This window comes from Cryptomeria japonica, chromosome 1 (genome assembly GCF_030272615.1).
Source record: "Cryptomeria japonica chromosome 1, Sugi_1.0, whole genome shotgun sequence".
NCBI lineage: Eukaryota > Viridiplantae > Streptophyta > Pinopsida > Cupressales > Cupressaceae > Cryptomeria > Cryptomeria japonica.
The window spans coordinates 699,351,467-699,375,251 of record NC_081405.1 but is presented as its reverse complement, the minus strand read 5'-3'; the positions used below and the strand labels follow the sequence as shown (position 1 = coordinate 699,375,251).

At 33.9% G+C, this 23,785-nt stretch overlaps 3 protein-coding genes across 3 annotated transcripts; all 3 read left to right on the top strand.

Annotated features, from left to right (window-relative positions):
• Positions 1–7,462: 7,462 nt before the first annotated feature.
• On the top strand, positions 7,463–9,337 carry LOC131044613 (linamarin synthase 2). The gene is made up of 2 exons (XM_057977968.2): positions 7,463–7,978; positions 8,055–9,337. The coding sequence occupies exons 1-2, from the start codon at positions 7,507–7,509 to the stop codon at positions 9,017–9,019; spliced, it is 1,437 nt and encodes a 478-aa protein (XP_057833951.2). The 5' UTR covers positions 7,463–7,506; the 3' UTR covers positions 9,020–9,337.
• A 10,310-nt stretch (positions 9,338–19,647) lies between these two features.
• LOC131044619 (UDP-glycosyltransferase 85A7-like) lies at positions 19,648–20,010 on the top strand. Its single transcript, XM_057977975.2, has one exon. The coding sequence runs from the start codon at positions 19,648–19,650 to the stop codon at positions 20,008–20,010; it is 363 nt and encodes a 120-aa protein (XP_057833958.2).
• Positions 20,011–20,024: 14 nt separating this feature from the next.
• LOC131044620 ((R)-mandelonitrile beta-glucosyltransferase-like) lies at positions 20,025–23,225 on the top strand. Its single transcript, XM_059211936.1, has 3 exons — positions 20,025–20,097; positions 20,179–20,278; positions 22,808–23,225. Exons 1-3 carry the CDS (start codon positions 20,025–20,027, stop codon positions 23,223–23,225), a joined length of 591 nt encoding a protein of 196 aa, XP_059067919.1.
• Positions 23,226–23,785: the final 560 nt, after the last annotated feature.

Sequence of the window (23,785 nt, the reverse complement as noted above, 5' to 3'; positions counted from 1 at the left end):
TAAATATTTTATTTATTTAATTATCTAAGCCTAATTCTTCTATTAATTAAATAAATTTTAATTTATTTAATTAATTCATTTATCCTCTTCTAGCCTTATTTCTCATTTAAATAAATACATTTATTTATTTAAATTATCCCTTTACTAAATTAAATAAATATTTTATTTATTTAATTATCCCACTTCTTCTATTAATTAAATAAATCTTTATTTATTTAATTAATTCATTATCTTTTTCTACACATGACACATGTCATTCATCTCTTAATTCATACACTACCTACCTCTTTCATTATTTTGGTATTTCTTTTACCTACCCTCTAATCCTAGCCGACCTCTCTTTTTACACCTCTCAATCTTAACCCTCCATTTCTTATTGTGTCTTCTATTTAAGGAGATGCTTTCTTCATTGTCAAACCCTAATGACAAAACCCTAATGACAAACCCTAATGACATATCCTAATGACAAAACCCTAATGACCAATTTTGGAGTACTTGGCTACACTACAATTCCACTTGCAACCACATTCCGTTCTTTGTTGAGCTCTCGTGCATACAAAAATCTGAGAGCAAGTATATCAAGCAAGATCAATGGAGATAGGAAGAATGGAGATCAAAACCCTATTGGACATGTGATGGTATAATCTTTGTGATTTTGAGTTATTTGCATTGTCTTAGGTTATCTTCATATGTTATGGTGGATCTTTGTTCATTGTTAGGCTAGGGTTTAGTGGTTGAATTCATTTAGCCTTTCAATTTTGTTATTATTGTTATCCATTTTCACCATAAACAGTAAGATCTCAGTGGTGTAAGAAATTCATATTGCAACCAAGTAGGACTTATAGTTTGCAAAACTAAAAGGTAAAGAATGAAAGGAGTTGTTTCAAATGGTGTTTATTATTTGAATAGATCACAATGAAACCAACAAGTGAAGAAATGAAGATACTTATTATTCCTACCAGTTCTTGAAGGATAAAACGACAACTGATAAGTCTGAGGAGTTTATTCAAGGAACTCCAAAGCTGTTGTTACCTTCTATAAAGTAGTTCATGAATTTTATTGATGGTGATTGAAAGGTGAGATGTAGAGCTTGAAGTTTAAAAAATGGAGTTTACTTTTTTTGTCGAAGGAGGTCATAATCTCAAAGATCCTGAGAAGAGGATGTAGTTTGTTGTCTCTATTGTCCACTATGAAGTTGGTTTTGTAGTGTAGCAGCTCAAGGAGCATGTATAAGTAAATGTCTAGGTTGAGAGAGAGTATAGAAGAAGATAATCCTTTGTTAGAGATCGTATCTAATTTTGTAGAACAAAGAAAAAGGAGTTGACAAAAGATATCAAAATATTAGAGGATATAGAGAGTGTAAAGTTTTTAATTGTCGTGAAGTAATATGTTTGAATCTTGTAGAATTTTATATTTGTTTAAGCAATGCATGGGCCATTAGAGCATTAAAACCAAGATCCTTTAGCACCCACAATGTGACTCAATGGGATTTGTTAATAAAAAATAATTCTTTTGCACTTGAACCCACAATGGATTGGTAATCAAATTGACCAAAGCTCATGATTAGAGAATCCCAATAGAATCATGGGATTTCCTAGGTTTAACCTATAGAACTTGAAGATTTTAGAAGCAAAAGAATCAATTAAAGAGACTAAGAAATAAATTAGAATTTGTAGTTGAGATTAAAGGGGAATGTTGGAGATTGTAATCTCAACTAACTTTGTTGTGCAATCAATTCTAAATCATTTATATGCACATCCATATATGCAATATTAAGACAAACATTTAAGGAAGATCTCAATTCTCTTATGTAAAATTATTGTAATTTTTAAATACTTATTTGTTCCCAATTAAATATGTTATTTGATTTCTAAAGAATTCACAATAGTGTTGAGATTCAAATCCACAAAAGGCCTTCACTTAGAAAGAAATTATTCCATTTTAAATTATTAGAAAGAAAGAAAAAGCTTTCTTACAATTGCTCTCAAGTTCAAGTATGTTGAATTACTTGTACACTCTCTTTTAAGTATACACTTTAAATTATTACAACTAAACATTTGATCTTCTATAGTTGCATTGTCAAAGATCAAGAAAAGGAAACAAAGAAGATTTACCATACCTCTCGATAAAATTAGTTTCTTTTCTTTAAATTTATATATCTAGTTACAAATAATGAAATTTCTAATGTGTTTCAATGCATTTGAATATTAATATTTATTAAGAGCAACAAAAAATGCTACTATAACTTCATGTTTATAGATCTATACTTTTATACACTTCCTCATGTAATATATAAATTCATTTATGTTTTTGCATCAATCTCTTATCGACGAATCCATTGCAAGTGCTACTAATATTACTTATTGATGCCCATTATAGCAATCTATAATATAAACTAGTTGATGAAGACTTGACTAATGAAAGTAAGTCTGTGTTCCATAAAACATCAAACAGTAATAATGACTTTTTAATTTTAATATGATGTAGAGAAGTTTATTAAAAAACCCATCAATCATATAGTAGATGCAAAAAAACAACAAAAAATGCTACTATAGCTTCATGTTTATAGATCTATACTTTTATACACTTCCTCATGTAATATTAAAATTCATTTATGTTTTTGCATCAATCTCTTATCGACGAATCCATTGCAAGTGCTACTAATATTACTTATTGATGCCCATCATAGCAATCTATAATATAAACTAGTTGATGAAGACTTGACTAATGAAAAGTAAGTCTGTGTTCCATAAAACATCAAACAGTAATAATGACTTTTTTATTTTAATATGATGTAGAGAAGTTTATAAAAAAAACCATCAATCATATAGTAGATGCTAACTCTCCACTAGGAGGAAGTCTTCAATCAGTTGTGAATGTAGATGCAACAAAATAACATGTCTAACATCATTAACAATAATATTAGTATCAAGGCCAACTCCTGAAAGAGCCTCTTTCCAGCTTAATTTGTGTTTAAAGATATATTCCACCTTTTTCCTTGTTGTGACAAAAAGAGTAATTAAACGGTTAGACCATCATACATTCAGCCTACCACCAATAGACAGTTTAGAATCTTCCGAATGAGACTTCAAGGGCATATGAGAAAGTAATATTAAGTAGACCTTTTAAGAAGAAAAACTAGAAATATCCATAACCAGTTTTATATTGTTGGTCATGTTTGGGCTGCTGTAGCAGCATATACACTGTTGTAATGGCTCTTAATCATATTGCTGGATTTTTTGGGCTGCTGCAGCAGCATATACACTACTGTAATATCTCATGTTCCTGGTCATATTTTGTTGATTAGGTGTCTCTAGTTTTCTGTTCTTACCCTTGCAGTTTTCAAGTATAATCTCTATTATAAATCTACGTTCTTTCAATATAAAACAAAACAAAAAAAATTGTGAAGGCAGATGTGCATTCTTCAACTACCATTCTACCTTTCCGTTCATTTTGTTCAGTTGAATCCTTCCACAGTCAATCTAGTCTGTTTTTTCTATATGCTAGGGATGGACACAACTGATCCTAAGCAAATACCAGGCAAGCAGATGAATTGCCTTCACGCAATTATGGTGTCCAGCCCTGCACAAGGTAGTATCAATCCTCTTATGAATTTGGCTCACCTCCTCTCTTCGAGAAGAGCTTTCATCACTTTCGTTAACACGGAGTGGACCCACAATCGCATGTCAAGAGAAGCTGCAGCTGTCACCTCCACATTTAAGTTTCTCACCATTGCAGATGGGTTGCCACCTTATCATGGTTGTCTCTCCATTCTTCCCGAGTTTGTGATTGCATTGGAAAACCTTCGCCCTTTCTTGCAGCATCATTTTCTCTGTAGCTTAACAGAAGTAACTCCTACCGTCACCTGCCTTATAACGAAAAAGTTCATGTTTTGCACTCACCTAGTGGCCAACAAGGTGGGAGTGCCCCGAGTCGTTTTCTAGACAATGTTCGCCACCTCTTTTCTATTGCTCAGTGCAACACCAACTTTCTCGTTTCCCACAGACATATCCTGTCAAAGGTACACAATCTACTAAAGTGATGCTCAGTTTTATTTTGATTACTCAAAAATGTTTGTAATAACTGAAAGCTTATGATTGCAGGGGAGCATTCGAATAGCGCGGATAAAGTGATTGCCGAGCGATCTATTGTCCTTCTACCGCGCTACCGACATGTCAGACGTTTTATTCCTATAAACTCTTCATGAGTCACAATTTCAAAGTAAGGCAGACAGTTTCTCCATACTCCTTGCACACTGAGAATAACTTTTCTTTGAAATTTCACATCTGGAGTGTTTCAAAATCTTTCCATCTCCTTCTGGATTTCCCATCGCTTTCAAGTATGTCAATAGCCTTTCTTTAATGTCATGGAAACAATCTTTCATATGTTGTATAAAAGAACCTCAACCATTGTAGATACATCAAATGCATCCACATGAAATTAACACAAATAGAAAAAGTGTTTCCCACGCAATAAATCATCCTTGAACAAGAATTGAGAGGAATCTCTATCCTCTAATGCCTGCAATCTCCTATTTTAGCCCTTAATATTTTCTAGGTAGATGTAGCACATTAGAATATTCAAAACATTTGTCAAAGTGTGAATAACCCCAAGAGCATAATCATTTGACAACCTAATGCATTACATAAAAAATTGAAAGTGTTGGATTCAATTGAAATTGCATTTCCCTATTTCTTCTTAAAGAAAAATATCTACAAACAAACACTTTAATGCATCAAGTATATTTCCATGTATTTGACCCAAAATGAAACAAACTAATCTACTTTTAACACCAAAACTCATATATTTGCTTTTCTGATATGATCAAAGAATCTTACACATTCAAACTTCAAAGTGGAGAATTATATAAGTGCCACTTACTGTATTTCTCCTTTTGCACAACAAACCATTTGAAAAATTTAACTACCAAGTATGATTTAATTTTCTTAAAATGCACTTTAAATATCTTTTAAAATCTTGAAAAATAGTCATTCAATAAGAAGAAAAAAATTCCTTATGGTAATATGTATATCTTTGGACATTTTGTGACATCAAATAAAGGCTCACACCTCCATTTATTTACACACACTTTAATTGATACTTGACCTCTTTTTCTATATTTGTGAACATAAATATCATTTATTGTACAAAAGTAGTAATGACAACAACACATTTGCTTCTTTCATAGCTTCAATGAACTCACAAGTTTTAAAATAGTACTACTACTCATTACGTGAATGCTTGCTCATTTTTCAAACATGTCTTGAATCTGTCCTGAACCACCCTTATTGTTTATCATGCTTTAAAATGAAATAATTATAGAACAATTCCATTCTTGAATATTAAGTCTCATATGTAACAATTGTATCTACAAGAGTTGTTTTCCCATCTTGCCAAAACTAGTAAAATAACAACTAATACTATGTTTGTTTCATTCTTTAATTCCCAAAGTTGAATAACATAATTCAATTGATCTTTTATTTTCAATAGAATTTAAAATATTAAAATAAATGAATTAGGTAATAGCAAGGGCTTACACATGTCAAAGGATGAGATTATATGTGCAATAGGCTGGATTAGACCTTATATCAGAAAATTATCTTCTATAATGTTCTAGATGAGCATGGGTCATGATTCTTGGTTAGATTAATTTTCAATCTTAATTATACAAAAGGATAGGTTTTACACTCATTTTAAAAGATTATATTCATAAATTAGTGGTGTAGTAAGATTCATCGATATGTAGTTGCAAAGATGATGAGACTTTGGAGGTGTAGGGATTCTTAGTGCTTTCAAAATTTGACGAAATGAAGATTAGGTTGATAAAATATCTAGGGATGTTGATAGGAAAAATATCAAGGGTTTTGAGGTGAAGCTCAAGATTGGAGATATATAATACCCAATGTTAGTAGGATTGAAGACTGATATCTTAATATATTTGACACATAGAGAATGAAGGATTTAGATAATTGAGTCCCTAATATTGTAATCTGGCTAATGATTCTGAATCAAGAATATCGATAAAATAAAGCAAAGAGGGAAGGGAAAATCTAGAGCTCCATATAAAAATGAGATAACATAGGTAATAAGGATCAATATTATTTAATATTTGATACCTAAAGGCAAGTAGGGGTCAAGAACTAGTAATACCAAATCCTCAAGAATCCATAGAAGAAAGACAAACTATAAAGAATCACATGAATAAAGATGATATTTAATCCAAGAAGTTAAATATGATCAAAGCATTGCTAGATAGACAATAAATAAAATAGGTCGGTAATTTATTAAAAAAAAATATTCATAATTAAATAGCTGGAAGGGCCAACACCCATTATATTAAAATAAAAGCATTAGTCTTGATAAATTACGTAGATAGTAGTAGGTGACATAGAAATGAAGAGAAACCCAAAAAAGACAGAATTTAAACAGGCTTAAACATCCGTGAAATAGATAGAAAGGACCACAAAATTTTTGCCTAACCCAACCAAAAAATTCCCAAGAGCCCAAAAAATAGGTAAGCATTTTTTTGTTACACAACGTCTAAAGATTTTTTAAAAGATTGTATATTTAATTGTATAGATTTGAATAACATAAAAAATGTCATAGAAGGAGACAACATAATGTTAAAGTCACAAATGTAATTTTCTTATGATGTACATAATAGTATCAATGTCATTCATGTCATTAATTGAGTCAACAAATGATCTAAAAATTTGAATTCATTGGAAATGACTATTCATAGCTTGCACCAATAGACAAAAAGATGAATATATTGTTAAAATTATTAAATTAAAAAAAATAATTATAAATGTGAAGTTTGTTGTTCAAAAGATTCCTTCCATAATATGTTGGTTAAGTGGTGGTGTTGTTGTGACCACATAAACTAATAGAAGTCCTCATACAACTCTACAACTACTAATTATAATTAAGTGGTGATGTTGTTCTGACCATATAAAGTAATTAAATTCCTCATTGAACTCTACAACTACTGATTGAAGAAAGCACATGTGAACTGGATTTTTGTCTCTTTGAATCATTAAAATATAAGACGGCAAGAGAAGAGTAAAAAGTTGACAATCTTGCTAACCAACCTTGGTTATCAGAAAAGACTAACGGGTGGAATGAACAGATAATGATGAAAAGGGAACATGTGTATGCATTATTGATGATTACTTGACTAATGAAAAGACTCTCTTCCTTAAAAGAGCGGAGGATCACATCACCTTTTTGATTGAACATGATGTAAAGAAATTTATACCAAAAAAAACATTAAATTATATAGTAAATACAAACTCTGCACGACAACCAAATCTTCAAATTTACTAACTCTGCACGACAACCAAATCTTCAACTATTTGTGGATGTACATATCCATTCAACTACCCTTCCACTTTTCCTTTCATTTAGTTGATTGTTCAGTTGAATCCATCCACAGCCTATATAGTATCTTTTTTATATATACCAAGGACAGATGGTACTGATCCCAAACAATTGCAGGGCAAGAAGATGAAAGGCCTCCACGCAGTCATAGTGCCTAACACTGCGCAAGGCAGTATCAATCCTCTCATGAATTTGGCTCACCTCCTCTCTTCAAGAGGAGTTTTCATCACTTTCGTCGTCACGGAGTGGAGCTACAACCGCATGTCAAGAGTAGCTTCAGCCGCCACCTCCACATTTAAGTTTCTCACCATTCCAGATGGCTTGCCACCTGATCACAGTCGCCTCTCCAATATTCCCGAGCTTGTGATTGCACTGCAAAAGATTGGCCCTGTCTTAGAGCATCATTTGCTCTGCAGCCTAACGGAAGAAACTCCTCCCATCACCTGCATTATAACGGAAAATTTCTTGTCTTGCACTTACGAAGTCGCCAAAAACCTGGGTGTGCCTCGAGTCATTTTCTGGACAATGTGCGCCGCCTCTTCTATTGCTCAGTGCAACGCCAACCTTCTCATCTCCCACGGGCATATTCCTGTCAAAGGTACAAAATCTACAGTAGTAATCTTCAATTTAATTGTGATTGTTCAAAAATATTTGTAATAACCTTATGATTGCAGTGGAGCACTCGAAGAGGGCCGACAAACTGATCACTTGTTTGCCCGGTAATCTTCCCCCTCTATTGCCGTGCGATCTGTTATCCTTCTACCGTGCTGCCGACACGTCGGATGTTTTATTCCAGTGGAGTCTGCGTGAGCAACAATTTCAAAGCAAGGCAGACTTTGTGCTTGTCAACACGTTCGATGAAGTGGAAACTCCTCAGACGGTAAGCGCACTGTCCTGCAATGGCTGCCCTGCTTTGGCAATAGGGCCTGTATTTCTTCCCAATTTCCTGGAAGGAAGAGACGTGAACGGACTCGCGAGTATGTCAGAGCAGGAAGAGAGCTGCCTCAAATGGCTGGATGCCCAAGAGCCAGGTTCTGTGATATACGTTTCCTTCGGCAGTATCGCCGTCAAATCGAACGAGCAGCTGGAGGAGTTGGCACAGGGATTGGAGAAAAGCCAGCACCCCTTTCTGTGGGTGCTACGAATGGATATTGCTGGAGGCGAACCCGCCACTCTCCCAGAGGGTTTTGTAGAAAGAACTAAGTATCGGGGGTTGATTGTGAAATGGGCACCGCAGGTGAAGGTGTTGTCCCACAATTCCGTAGGAGGGTTTGTTACTCACAGCGGTTGGAACTCGTGTTTGGAGAGCATTAGCATGGGAGTTCCAATGCTTGGATGGCCTTATTTCCTTGACCAGTTTCTAGACTGCCGATTCTGCAAGGATGTGTGGAAGATTGGAATGGACTTGGAGGGCGTGGACGTTGATGAAAATGCGGTGGTTAAAAGGGAGGAGATTGAGAAAGGCGTGAGGAGACTGATGGAGGGTCCGGAAGCAGAGGAGCTGAGAAAAAGAGGGAGGGAGTTGAAGCAAGCGGCACTAAAAGCGGTTGGGGAGGGAGGTTCTTCTTTTCTCAACTTGAACAGGTTTATTGATGATATGAAAAAACTTTGCAATTCAGCCTCTGTTACAAAGGCGTAGCCATGGACGCATTTCGTCATTCATCTACCCCTATTATTGGCTTCTCCGTATTTCACGCATTTTTTCCGTGGGCCGTACTGATCTAGTGGTAGACTATCACTTCATCATTTGTAAATAACAGACGTGATATTCTTAGGTTTACCAAATGTTTGGATTGCAAAATTCTGATATGCTTAGGTCGTAATTTATCCATCTTGAGCTTTTCCACAACCTTCTCTCCATGGAGAGATAAGAATAAGTAGACCAAAGTTAAATGCTCGTAACCCTAAAATATTTTATTAGTAGTTTCAAATAAATTTTGTGATTTTTAAATTTCAATTTAATTTTTTTTTATTGAATTGTGAAGAATTTCAATCTTTTCCTTTTATTTTTCTTTAAAATTATTGAGAGATATTTTTATAATGTAATGTCTCTATGTCAATGTCTAAAAGGATACACACAATACATTGTATAATGACTTTCATCAATATTAAAACCTCAATTTCCCTAATTACGTTATACCCACTTAGGAGGAAAGCGACCAAGAGAGTGAACATGAATTTACATTGTTGAAAGGCATCCATGAAAGTAACAATTGTTTCAAATAAAACCTCAACACATGGCAAAAAACTCTTCAAGAAAGTGAACTTCTTGACAATGCTTGTGTTAGCACCCAACACATAGGATAGTCAATATTTTATCAAGATTCAGAGAAACCCATGCCACAAGTATGAGTTTCCCGATACATATTCATTTACAAATCCCTCAACATAGGCTATACCATGATGGGTGTTACAAGTATTTAATTGCCCCACCAATCCAATATTCTTAAATTGAATCAAAGAACTACAATCAACTATACCAAAATGTCTATTCAAGTAATAGATTGCATGAATCACATTGAAGTATCAATTAACACCAAATGATGCAGATTCAAACTCAATAGACCTCAACAAATCCAATGGGAATCACACAATTAATTTATGGACTCTCCTCATAATGGATGTTAGTGGTAGGTCAATGCCCCAACCTCTTACTAACATCAAACTACTCCTAAATTTATAAATCAATTCCTTGATTCTCTATATTGTGGCTAGATATAGGAGAGATAATTCCATCCTTTTCATACTACTAGTCCACCAACCCCATCTCACATGCTATTTAGAATTCTTTATAAACGTAGACTTAAAACCAAGACTTATGATGCTGCTTAAATATTAGCATGGCTATATTTATAAATTCTTTGGAATGTTACAACCAACATAAAACCCATTCTATATTTGAACTAAAATGTTTAATAAATGCTATTTTCTAAAGGTTACAATACCACAACTTTCCTATAAAATATAATTTAAGCAAATTATGTACGCTAAAAAATTAGATCATGAAACTACCTATTTCTCTCAAACATGTTTCTCTATAAGCCTAAAATATAAATGCAAAACCCATAGCTAAAGATGTTTTCTATGGGTTGAAGTGTTTGACTTATGATTAGATAATGGTGTAAAAGGGACAATTCTTAATACAAGGTAAATTCTTCTTCATCTTTAGGAATCTTCTAAGATGAAGGGGTTTTGTTGAAATCTTCACAATAAGACATAAAAAGAAATAAATAGTTAGACACAAGGCTCTGAAACAACTACCCAAGATGTTATGCATCCCTATGATTTATTATTAGATTCATGTCAATATTGGCTATATATGCATATTCCCTACTAAGGAATACTTATATTTGTTAAAATTTTAAATCAAATAAATATACTTAGCGCCTTCTAATCACCAAGAGTGAGTAAGGTGAGAGCATACAATGAAAAAATGGAAGATTGCTAATGCTACCTACATATTAGTTGTTACTAGCACACCACTTAGCTTATAATAATAATTTTAAAGCTTAAAAATAGATGACTTCAAATAAGACCACCTTATTACTATTGGTATAGTACTTCTTGATCATTATAAATTATATTAACATAATGTTTTTCATAATTGAAGTTAAATGAATTATATATATATTGCTTTATAACTATTATGCTAATCACCATGTTAATCAGATTATCTAAAAATAATATGAAATCTTGACTACTAGAGAGAACAACATGCCATAAGGCCATCTATGAAGCCTAAAAAAGAAGGGAATGCCCAAAAATTTAAATATTTCACCATGGTCAATCCACTTCCAATGAAAGGCTTGGAGCCATGGGGATAGAAAGAATAGATTAATAATAACACTGAATCTTATGTCATTGTATTGTTGAATTCAACCCCCAGTAAAAGATACTCAAACACTTGATAAAATCTTTGATATTTTACTACTCTTCATTGACAGGTTGGGTACATGAATTAGGTAACACAATTCCCTAGAATAAGCCATGAGAAATTGAGTAGGCTAGAAGGTGCCCAAAGCCTTCAACATCAAGAACATAGAGAGAGGAGGCTAGAGGTAAACCTTGATTAATATAGTGAAAGAGCCCAAAAATAAGAAACTAGAGACCATTTATTGTAATAGAAGTAGAGGAATTAGCAAAAAACATACTAATAGGTTAAATGAAATGGGGTCCAAACCTCAAAGCATGGAGCATGTCAAGAACGAAAGGAAATTTAACATATTCATAGGCTTTGGAAAAATTAATCTTCAATAAAAGGAATTCTAATGAGTGTTGAGCTAATTTTATGTACTCCTAAATAGTAAATATATTGTCTAGAATATGCCTGCATTTTATGAAACTTGTTTATTTAGGACAAGAAAACTAGGGAAGACGATGGAAAAATTGCATAGTCAAATCTTTGGCAACGATCCTATAAGAAACGTTGAGTAGCTTGATGGGCCTTCAATTACAGGAATATTTAAGATCACTAGATTTAGATATGAATTTAAGGTCAAAGTTACAAGACCAAAGTGACCTACCATCCTGGTGTTGACAATTCAACCTGAAATTTCATAACAAGTTTTGATCTTATTATTCTACTCAAACGCTTGTCTATGGTTCTGTCTAATATCTATAGAAGTCTTTTATTACTCTTTCACTTCAATTGTCTACTATTTTACCTTAAATTCACAATCTACATCCAATTTCAACTCAAAAAGGAGAGACAAACCTCCAAGTGAATCTACTCAATATTTCAGCCCTTTTCCTAATTAACTTGTGGCTAGATTTTTTGGATTCACCCCTCTTTTTAATGTATTGGTCCTATGGGTAGGATTAGTGGTTTTATTATCTTAATTGGTGAAACTCTAATTTTACCATACAATTACTATCATGTATACATACATCAGAATTATGTAAATTCATCATATATCCATAGACATATAAATAAAATCATGCACATAAACATAATCACCATCACAAGTACACACATAAGCATCATAAATATCCATACCTATAAGCATCAACATATACGAATCTAGTAATACATTGTTATGCATGTAATACATCACATGCATCTATCTTCCAATAAATATCAAACAATAATGTCCATTTGATCACACATATTTTCATTAAATTAAATACAATTGTGTGTACATCACCTAAAAATAACTAAACCCTAATAGTAACTGATGATTTTTAAAGGTTAAAAATTGAGATAATATTCTAAGAACCATAACTTGGGAATACAATATTAATTTCATACAAACAAATAGGCATTAGAAAGTTGGTTCCAAATGCTTTGCAACTACCTATTTAGTTTTTCTTCATGTTTCTCCAAGTAGCTAGTATTTTAGGTTGAAGTCATTTTTTCTATTTTTACTTTTACTCTATATATTTTACAAAATATGAGCTCATTTTTTATGCTACAAGGGTTCCAATTTCACATCAGCTTCTTTGGGGTTGATAAAAAACTAAATTACACTTCACCTACCATACCCTTTTTTATTTAGCATTTATATTTTTAAAAGGAAGAATACAACATTAAATTTTATAGATTTTGCACCAATTTTGATTGGTATTTATCTTTTGAATGCAAATTATTTCCTAGTGTTGGTATTCTACCTTTTGAATGTATATAATTTCAATGTGTATTTTACCATTAAATATTGACTAGTATTTTACCTCTCAAATAGTGTGCATTTATGCAAAGCACAATGTATAAACTTTTTAGGGGTTAAATCTAGGGTCTAGGCCAAGTATGCAAACATGGATTGATTTAGGACAATTTATTATACTATTTTCTAGTTTGCTATATTCTTTATGCTTTCTGTAAATGCCATGAAGTGGAAATATTTGGAAACACCTAATAGAATTGATTTTACCATTTTAGAAATAATTGAGGACACCAATACATGGAATTCCTCTATAATAATGCGATCCAAAACTAGATTAAGGTGTTATAAGTGAAGTCTTAGTAGCATGTTCTTCCTTAAATCCAATCAATTTTTAGTGACTTCATATATAAGTACATAGCAATAGATCACACCATTTGTTGCCAAGTTAGCTTAAAGTGAGAAATAAATAGATATGAGACAACCAAAATTCAAATTTTAGTTTTAAAGGTTAGATTCACAAATGAATGATCAAGCCCATGCTTGTGGGATTGATGTAATGGAAATGGTAATATTTAGACAATGAATAAGTGTTTGATTATGGTTGACCATTGTCACTATCAAATAAGATATGTGTAAAATAATGTTTAGTGAGAGAATATGTAAATAGGTATGGGTAGTATTATGGAACAATGAGTCCATGTTTACACAACTCATGTGTCTTTTATTGATATATGATTTGGATATTTCACTCCATCAATTTAAAGGAGCCAAAACTATATAAGATTACACAGCTAAATGATATGAAAATTTCACCATTCTAACTATATATAAATCTAATTTATATTAATAAACTTTTAACAAAAATTAGGACAATTTACACTATATATTCAAAAACATTGGAAAAATAATTATTAAATTTTTCAAATAGTAGTTATTATTTTCCAATAATCAGATCTTCACACCAGTCATAAGCTAATAACTATGGAAAAAACAGAAAAATATTGTTCTAATACACAGATAGACAAAACATAATGAAGGCAAGGAGGAGACAACATTGAAATATGTTTCACGCAAACCGTAATGCTCGCCTCTTGCATTAACAGTCTTGATCCTCTTGACAACCAAACAAAACAGAACCGGAAAGGCATCGCAAACTCATTGAATAAAATGCTCTTCCTTTTGGTGTAAATGCAGAATTCCAATTTGCTTGTACACAAATCCACTCTGCACCTATGCAGATTGCACACAGTTTAAGTCGTACATCAGACATCATTACTAAAAATATTTACATCGGTTTGAAAGAAAGAAATAATTTTAACTCCACAAGATTACTGTAGTCTACGGCTACGGTACAGTCAATCTGATCAAAATGACTTTGTGCTGGTGCTGATAAATGATGGACATGTTGTTTTATGCAACTGGATTTAATTGTGTATTTTTTATGCTGTCAAAAATTACAAGAAAAAGACTAAAAAACTATAGATTGACAGCATTAAAAACTACACAATCAAATCCAGAAACATAAAACAACATATCATTAAGAAATATAGAAATTGTAGATTCAAAATTGAACCCCCTGTTCTTGTAGCCAGCTGATAAACTTAAACGGACATATCAGATAAAAGAAAATAACACCAAAACAGACTGTAATTCAGACTTACAACACACCAATGAATCATGGATAAATTCAGAAAACAAAGACAAATTAGTACTCTGTTTTAACTGCAAGAGCTTTGTTTCTTATTAATACAACTTACTCAACTAATACAAAGGTCTACATATAAAGAGATTTTTGCACCTAAAAAAAATAATACAATGAACCTAGACATAGCTTTACAACCAAAAAACTGAGCATGCTTATCATGCATTATTTGCAGGAAATAAAACTAAGCTTTAAAAACTAAAAACTGTTTTAAAGCAACTACAAGCTAATAATAGGAGTAGTTCTTTTTCTTCTTTATTTTTTGACATGCTGGAAGCATCAATTATCTTCATACTCCCCCTTGATGTTGAGAGGGCTCACAATCTGATCTCGGAGTGCCAAAAACTGAATTTTTGCAACCGCCTTGGTGAAGATATCCATTAATTGATCCTGAGTGTTTATGTGCTTCAATTCGACTTCTTTCTTTTGTGCCAAATCCCAAATGAAATGATACTTTAAATCAAAATGCTTTGTCCTGCTGTGATGAACTGGATTCTTTGCTAACTTGATGGCACTTACATTGTCACAACAAATCACTGTAGGCTGAATCTGTTTCTCTCCAATTTTTGCAAGAATTTTTCTAAGCCAAAGCGCTTGTGTACCCGCTGAAGTAACCGCAACATACTCTACTTCTGTGGATGAGAGGGCAACAATGCTTTGCTTCTTTGAACTCCAAGTAAACAATCCTGAAGAAAAAGAAAAACAATTCCCTGATATAGACTTATGGTCATCCATATTACCTCCCCAATCTGAATCACTAAAGCCAACAAGATTAAACTTTTTAGAAGAGTAGTAATGAATACCAAAATTCAGAGTGCCTTTCACATACCTCAAAATCTTTTTGGCTATCTTCATATGTATTTCTGATGAATTTGTCATATACATTGAAAAAAGTGAAACTGAATATGCAATATCAGGCCTCGTGTGGGTTAGAAACATCAAACTCCCCACAATACTTCTATAAGTTGTCTCATCAACTAAATCAACACCATCATCTCTACACAACACAACTCCATGAGCACTAGGAGTGGAGGAAGGATTACAATCAGCCATATCAAATTTCTTCAACATATCATATGCATACTTTGTTTAACAAATGAAAATCTCATCCTTACTTTGATAAACCTCCAATCCTAGAAAATATTTCAGGAGACCAAGATCCTTCATCTCAAATTCATTCATCATAGCAATTTTGAATTCATCTTTCATCTTACAACTACTACCCATACCTTCTTGCTTGTAGTAAAGTGTAGGATCACTCTTACTTCTCTGGAAGCCATTATCCTGAAAGTATCCATCAATATTGGCATACCATGCTCTCGATGCTTTCTTGAGGCCATACAAATCCTTCTTCAACTTGTAGAAATGATTCTCTTTTCCTTTTACTTCAAAACCTTGTGGTTTCTCTACATATACTTCCTCTTCTAAATACCCTTTCAAGAAGGCACTTTTCACATCCATATGATGTATGCTCCACTTCTTTTGAACTATTAATGAAATCAACATTCTAATGGTCTCTTGTCTTGCTACTGGTGCAAATGTCTCTTCATAATCAATTCCATACTTCTGTGTGAATCTTTTAGCAACTAATCTTTCCTTATGTCTTTCAACACTCCCATCACTATTAAACTTGGTCTTGTAGACCCATTTGGTGCCAATCTTCTTCTTGTCATGCGGAATATTTGTCAACTCCCAAGTATTATTCCTATAGATGGAATCCATCTCTTCTTTCATTGCTTGCATCCAAACTTCATTAGTACATTCATCTTCAAAACATGATGGTTCAAAATCAGCCTTGGCTAATAAAGCAAAATTCACAGTCTCACCGATTGGGTTTTCTTCATGTATTTGATTTGCACTCCTCTGATAAATATCACTCAATCTTCTTACCTTCCTTGTAGAAGTAGGACTTGAACTTGAACTTTTTCAATAGAATCATTAGTGCACTGCTCACTAACATCATTCACAACAGCTTTTGGTTTTTCAACATGGCCCTTTTGATGACCATAAACTTCCCCTTCATCAAAAATTGCATCTCTTGAGATAACAAGTTTATTAGTCATGGGATTATACAATCTATAAGCCTTACTTTTCTCACTATACCCAATAAAAATACATGACTCACTTTTGGCATCTAACTTTTGTCTATTCTGATCAGGAACATGCACATAAGCCAAACAACCAAAAACTTTGAAATGATTAACATTAGGCTTTTTTCCATACCAAGCTTCATAAGAAGTCATCTTCTCGACTGCACTAGTAGGACTTCGATTGAGGATGTATATTGATGTAGCAACTGCATCTCCCCAATAAGAATTGCTCAAACCCTTGGTTTGTAACATGCACCTTGCCATTTCAACCACTGTATTATTCTTCCTTTCAGCTACTCCATTTTGTTGAGGTGTGTATACGGTAGTAAGCTGTCTCTTGATGCCATTCACATCACAATAACTTTGGAAAGCCTTCGAACAAAATTCTCCTCCACGATCAGTCCTCAAACATTTGATTTTGTACTCTTTCTCATTTTCCACAAGGGCTTTGAACTTCTTGAATGTATCCAAATATGATGACTTACCCAAACTCTTAGTTTGCATAGGACCACATATATTTGAGTAAATAAGTTGAAGTGGGTGATGGGCTCTCCATACATTTCCCTTTGGAAACTTTTCCCTTGCATGCTTTCCTTTAGGACATCCTTCACAAACCTCCTTATGCTCTTCAACCTTGGGCAAACTAGAAACTAATGCATGTGAGGTTAGAAGCTTCAAACTGTGAAAATTTAAATGTCCATACCTGAGATGCGATAACCAACTCGAATCCTCATATGCCATATTTGCCAAACTACTATTATGTTCACCAAACCTTAAGGGGAACATCATGTTTCTTGTCATAGGCACAACAGTGATCACCCTATTGCCCTACTTCTTATCATAGATAGTATATGTCTTATTCTTAAAGACTACCTTATAATTTTTTTCACATAGTTGTCCAACACTTAACAAATTATGCTTCAATTGTGGAGTATAATAAATACCATGAATACTCTTTATACCTTCTTTTGTGTGAATTTTCATAGCTCCTTTTGTAGCAACCTCCAACGATTTATCATCACTAAGTTGAACCTAGACATAGCTTTAACAACCAAAATAACTAAGCATGCTTATCATGCATTATTCGCACGAAATAAAACTAAGCTTTAAAAACTAAAAAACTATTTTAAAGCAACTACAAGCTAATAATAGGAATAGTTTTTTTTCTTCTTCTTTTATTGACATGCTGGCAGCATCAATTATCTTCAGAAATTTCATGATTACAAAATGATGAACAGTTGTTGGAGGATGAATGCCATGTTGAATGTGAGGAATTCTGATGACTTGAGAGCCATGTCGATTGTCAAACTAGGAACAATGCACCACAATCAAGGAAAAGATGTCTATAGGCTGAATTTGAGGAACACATCAAGGAAAATAATTCTTTTGGACCCAATCTTAATTATTACACCAATCGGGAAAAAGATTCAATCTCTCTTCTTCATACCTCAACAACAATATTGAGAAACAAGCATGGCAAAATACAAATTGTATCCCCAGAAATCTTGCATCGTTGGTTGGTCCTGACAGTTTTGGCCTTGAGAAAAATTGCTAGATGTACCAATGACAATGGCCCTTCAATCAGGAAAGAAGTAGGGGATGCCTACCAATAATTGTTATAGGTAATTTTACACATTCACAGATTTTAAATTAGTATATTGGATTTCAATGATTTTTTTTTTCAGTTGTTTCTATATGAGACTTAACTATTTACAACTATTATTCTAGCTTCTGTTATGTGCACAAAAGTAAAAAAATAGTCATTTCAAAATGTTGTCCAAAGTCAAAAAGTAGTCATTTCAAAGTGTTGCCTCATACCTATTTAAATATGCACTGATAATTGTGCCTTTAAAATTGCCAATACATATGCACAAATGTAAATTGCCAATATTTATGCAAAAATGTCCTAGGAGTCTTGAGCTATGAATAAAGTGGGCAGCTATTGATACATGTAAAATTTATTAATAAAATTTTAGTTACCATTAGTTTTATTTTTTTAAGTTAGTAATTTGCAAATAAGATGAGCAAGGAGTATACCAAAATTATAACATGGACTATAACTATACTCTTCCCTTATTGTGTCGAGTCAAACATTTATGCAAGACAAATCATGTTGGGCTAGAGGCCAAAGATTTTTCCATAAAGAAAAGTAAGTCTCTCTTCCATAAAAAAGAAAACCATAATACCACCTTCTAAATTTTAATATGATGTAAAGAAATTTATATAAAAAAACATCTATAATCGGCAACAACCAAATCTCTCATCAATTGTGAATGCAAATATGCATGCTTCAACTAGGGGAGAGGACCTAGTAGTTGTTCACCCTAACTTTAGGCTTCTCAAAATCTTGCGTGGAAATTCCAATTTTTAACAGTGGCTTACTTGGCAAGTCCCCTGCTTATAACTAAGGTTTTAGGGCCACATCAGCATGTTTTTTTGCCAAGGTGTCCAAAACAACCCCCCCAAAAAGTGAGACCAATAGTCATGCAAAAGAGGCCCCCATACTTACGTAGCTGATGTGGCATCACATGATTGGTTGCTTTTTACAACAAAGGGTACATTTCATTCAATTATGAATAGTCATCATAGCAATAGCAACTTTAAAATCACAACTATTGATACAATGTTATAAAAAAATATAGATATTAAATCAACAACTACTATCACAACAATGAAAATGTGTTCAACTAATAGATCTTTTCCCCTACCTTCCACCTTTCCATGAATTTAAAAATATTATTTATTTGATTGTTCAATCAAACCCATCCACAACCTATCTAGTCTGTTTTTTTATATATACCATGGACGGACCCAACTCATCCCTTGCAGATACAAGGAGATACAATACAAGAAGATGAATAGCATGCATGCAGTGATGGTGCCTTTCCCTGTGCAAGGCAGTATCAATCCTCTTATGAATTTGGCTCACCTCCTCTCTTCAAGAGGAGTTTTCATCACTTTCGTAAACACAGAGTGGAGCCACAACCGCATGTCAAGAGCAGCTGCAACTGCCACCTCCACATTTAAGTTTCTCATCATTCCAGATGGGTTGCCACCTCATCATAACCGTCTCTCCTATCTTCCCGAGTATGCGATGGCATTGGAAAATCTTGGCCCCATCTTGGAGCATCATTTGTTGTGCAGCTTATCGGACGGAGCTCCTCCAATCACTTACATTATAATGAAAAATTTCATGTCTTGCACTCACCATGTAACCAACAAGCTGGAAGTGCCTTGAGTCATTTCTGGACAATGTGCACCGCCTCTTCTATTGCACAATGCAACGCCAACCTTCTCATCTCCCGTGGGCATATTCCTGTCAAAGGTACAAAATCTACATAGTAATCCTTAGTTTTATGTTGCTTGCTCAAAAATGTTTGTAATAACTGAACGCTTATGATTGTAGTGGAGCATTCGAACAAGGTCGATAAATTGATCACTTGTTTACTGAAGATAATTGATGTTGTGAACATGCATGCAACTCTTGCTTTAATTTTAGAACTCCAGTTTGTTTCCATGCACAACAAGAAAACTATTTGTAGTTTTCTTTTGGACAATTAGTTCAGTTTTATTTTTAGTGGAATAAAGCATGTGCACTAACATGTGTTGTTTTATTTTTAGGAGACTATTTATAGTTTTATTTAGTTTATTATTTTTAAAGACTCAATTAATTATTTATTTAAATAATGCATAATGAATGCATGAAATGTAATCAAGAGTGAGCTATTTGTTGGAAGAGGCTGCAACCTCTATAGAAACTGTTGAATTGCAATTTTAGTATTGCCTGCAACAATGTAATTGGGTTTTCCAAATTTGAATAAAATATTTGTGTTTCTGTCAAAAGATTTCTTGTTTCTTTATCCTCTATTTTAGATTCTACAAATGGTATTAGAGCAGTTGAGGGATCCATGGGTGTAGCTATTCCTAGAGTCTGAATAGGAGTAGATTGTATGAATGATTCAAAAAAAATTGCATGAGGAGAAAGGAAGTTGCAGAAAATTATAGAAATTAGTCCCAACCAAGATAAAGATCGTGTGGAGATAATTTAGTTAGAGAAGTCAATGTTGTTGCCAAGAAAAGTTTCTCTAGTTTAAAGCACCGTGCAAAAGGGTTCGTAGGAAAATAAAAGAAACACTCAAGCTAGGTTGTGGTTTTTTGTTCAAGGGTGTTAATCAAGAAAATTTGGATTGTCGGTTGCAAGAATCTCCATTGCTGAAAGGAGAAAATTCTTAAGGGAGCCAAAAATTAGAAAGATCATGTGACAAAGCTGCAGATTGTGATCTATCACTATTGTGAAACTATACTATCAGGTAAAAAAAATTCAATTTGTTATAATGGGAAAGTCTGGTAAAAGAATAAAGAAAGAGAATGAAACTTTGGTATGTGAAAAAGATTGTTTGAAAGATGAATTGGTGAAATTGAAAGAGTGTAATTCACAGTTGATAGCAAATTTAAAGTAATTTGGAAAAGAAAGATGTGAGTATTTGTTTGAAATTGAGAAGCTTTAAAAAGAATTGCAGAAGGTTAAAAAGAAGAATGAAGATCAAGAAGCAAAATTAAAATTGTTTGACGAAATCAAAAAGAAGAATGAATATCTGGAAGAATAGTTAAAGTTGTTGGCAAAAGAAAATGATAGTTTAAAGCTGAAGCCTCTTGTTCATGATGCTGCATGTGATACAAGTGATTTGTATCCTTTGGTTGATATGGATGATCTACCGAAAGGTGAAAATTGTGAATTTGAAAGTAAGGATATATTTGCATGTATAGATACAAGTTGTGATGTTAAAGACAAAGTTTGTTATAAAAATAATATTGGTATGAAGATCATGCAAAAGATGGTTTATAACGGAAAAGGTTTGGGAAAACATGGGCAAGGAATAAGAGAGCCCATTAAGACAACTATGAGGCCCAAGTATGAAGGCTTGGGATATGATAAGAAAGAGAGATTTGATGTGGCTAGTGTTATAGGCTCGTGTAAATCAGCTGAAAGAATTCAGTGTTCATATTGCCATAGAGAAGGACATAAAAAAGATAAGTGTTGGGATCTTCACCCTTGTTCAATTTGTGGGTTGAAGAATCATTGTGAAAAGTCATGTTGGAACAAAGGGATAAATGATCAACCTAAGGAAGGTTGTATGCAAATTGATTATGGTTGGATTGATGGATCCTATAGGCAAAAGTTAATGACTATGTTTAGAAGGTTGTACAAGCCTAAATGTTCACATGTGAATGGGAGAAGTGATCGAACATAGTTTGGATGTTCGAGTCAAGTAACAGATCACTGCTTTCTATGATGGCACATTGAAGTGTCATGAGTCTTCTTTAGAAAAAGGAAAGGAAGGCTTTGTGATCTCTCATGAAGTGAGTTGCAAAGGTTTGGATATTGTCACATTGAGTTCCCTTGTACAACAAGGTCATATCAAGTTGCAAAGATCCAGTTTGTCCAAGCTTTGAGATTATTTTGTGAGTCTCAGCATCAAGGGGGAGTATGAAGATAATTGATGCTGTGAACATGCATGCAACTCTTGCTTTAATTTCAGAACTCCAGTTTGTTTCCATGCACATCAAGAAAACTATTTGTAGTTTTCTTTTGGACAATTAATTCAATTTTATTTTTAGTGGAATAAAGCATGTGCACTCACATGTGTTGTTTTATTTTTAGGAGACTATTTATAGTTTTATTTAATTTATTATTTTTAAAAACTCAATTAATTATTTATTTGAATAATGCATAATGAATGCATGAAATGTAATCAAGAGTGAGCTATTTGTTGGAAGAGGCTACAACCTCTATAAAAACTATTGAATTGCAATTTTAGTATTGCTTGCAATAATGTAATTGGGTTTTCCAAATTTAAATAAAAGATTTGTGTTTGTGTCAAAAGATTTCTTATTTTTTTATCCTCTATTTTAGATTCTATATTTGCCCAGTGGTCTTCGCCGTTATTGCCAAGCGATCTGATATCCTTCTACCGCGCTACCGACACATCGGACATTTTATTCCAGTGGACTCTGCGTGAGTCATAATTTCAAAGCAAGGCAGACTATGTGCTCGTCAACACGCTCGATGGAGTGGACACTCCTCAGACGGTAGGTGCACTGTCCAGCAATGGATGCCCTTCTTTGACAGTAGGGCCTGTATTTCTTCCTAATTTCCTGGAGGGAAGAGATTTAAATGGACTTGGGAGTATGTCGGAGCAGGAAGAGAGCTGTCTCAAATGGCTCGACGCCGAAGAGCCAGGTTCTGTGATATACGTTTTCTTCAGCAGCATCGCTATCAAATCGATTGAGCAGCTGGAGGAGTTGACAGTGGGGTTGGAGAAAAGCCAGCACCCCTTTCTGTGGGTGCTACGAATGGATATTGCGGGTGGAAAGCCCGCCACTCTCCCGGAGGGTTTTGTAGAAAGGACTGTGGATCGGGGACTGATTGTGAAATGGGCGCCTCAGGTGTAGGTTTTGTCTCACCCTTCATTAGGAGGGTTTCTCACCCACTGTTGGTGGAACTAGTGTTTGGAGAGCATGAGCATGGGTGTTCCAATGCTTGGATGGCCCTATTTCTTTGACCAGTTTCTGGACTGTCGGTTCTGCAAGGATGTGTGGAAGATTGGCATGGACTTGGAGGGCGTTGACGTTGATGAAAATTTGGTCGTTAAAAGGGAGGAGATAGAGAAAGGCGTGAGGAGACTGATGGAAGCGGAGGAGCTGAGAAAAAGAGGGAGGGAGTTGAAGCAAGCGACACTTAAAGCGGTTGGGGAGGGAGGTTCTTCTTTTCTCAACTTGAACAGGTTTATTGATGACATGAAACAACTTTGCAATTCATCTTCTGTTAGAAAGGCGTAGCCATGGAAGCATTTCGTCACTCATCGATCACTTTTAGTGGCATATCTGCATTTCATGCAATTTCTTCGTTAGTCTGTATTGGTCTAGTGGTAGACTATCACTTCACCCTTTCTAAATAATAGACGTGATATTCTTAGTTTTACCAAATGTTTGGAGTGCGAAATTGTGATATG

What these genes read in the sequence shown, in the direction of transcription:
- LOC131044613 (XM_057977968.2), top strand. Translation starts at nt 7,507, where the DNA reads ATGAAAGGCCTCCACGCAGTCATAGTGCCTAACACTGCGCAAGGCAGT. An exon ending in CGGGCATATTCCTGTCAAAG is followed by an intron (nt 7,979 to 8,054) that starts GTACAAAATCTA and finishes TTATGATTGCAG; the next exon opens with TGGAGCACTCGAAGAGGGCC.
- LOC131044620 (XM_059211936.1), top strand. Translation starts at nt 20,025, where the DNA reads ATGTGCACCGCCTCTTCTATTGCACAATGCAACGCCAACCTTCTCATC. An exon ending in TGGGCATATTCCTGTCAAAG is followed by an intron (nt 20,098 to 20,178) that starts GTACAAAATCTA and finishes TTATGATTGTAG; the next exon opens with TGGAGCATTCGAACAAGGTC. An exon ending in GCTTTAATTTTAGAACTCCA is followed by an intron (nt 20,279 to 22,807) that starts GTTTGTTTCCAT and finishes ATAATTTCAAAG; the next exon opens with CAAGGCAGACTATGTGCTCG.
- LOC131044619 (XM_057977975.2), top strand. Translation starts at nt 19,648, where the DNA reads ATGGTGCCTTTCCCTGTGCAAGGCAGTATCAATCCTCTTATGAATTTG.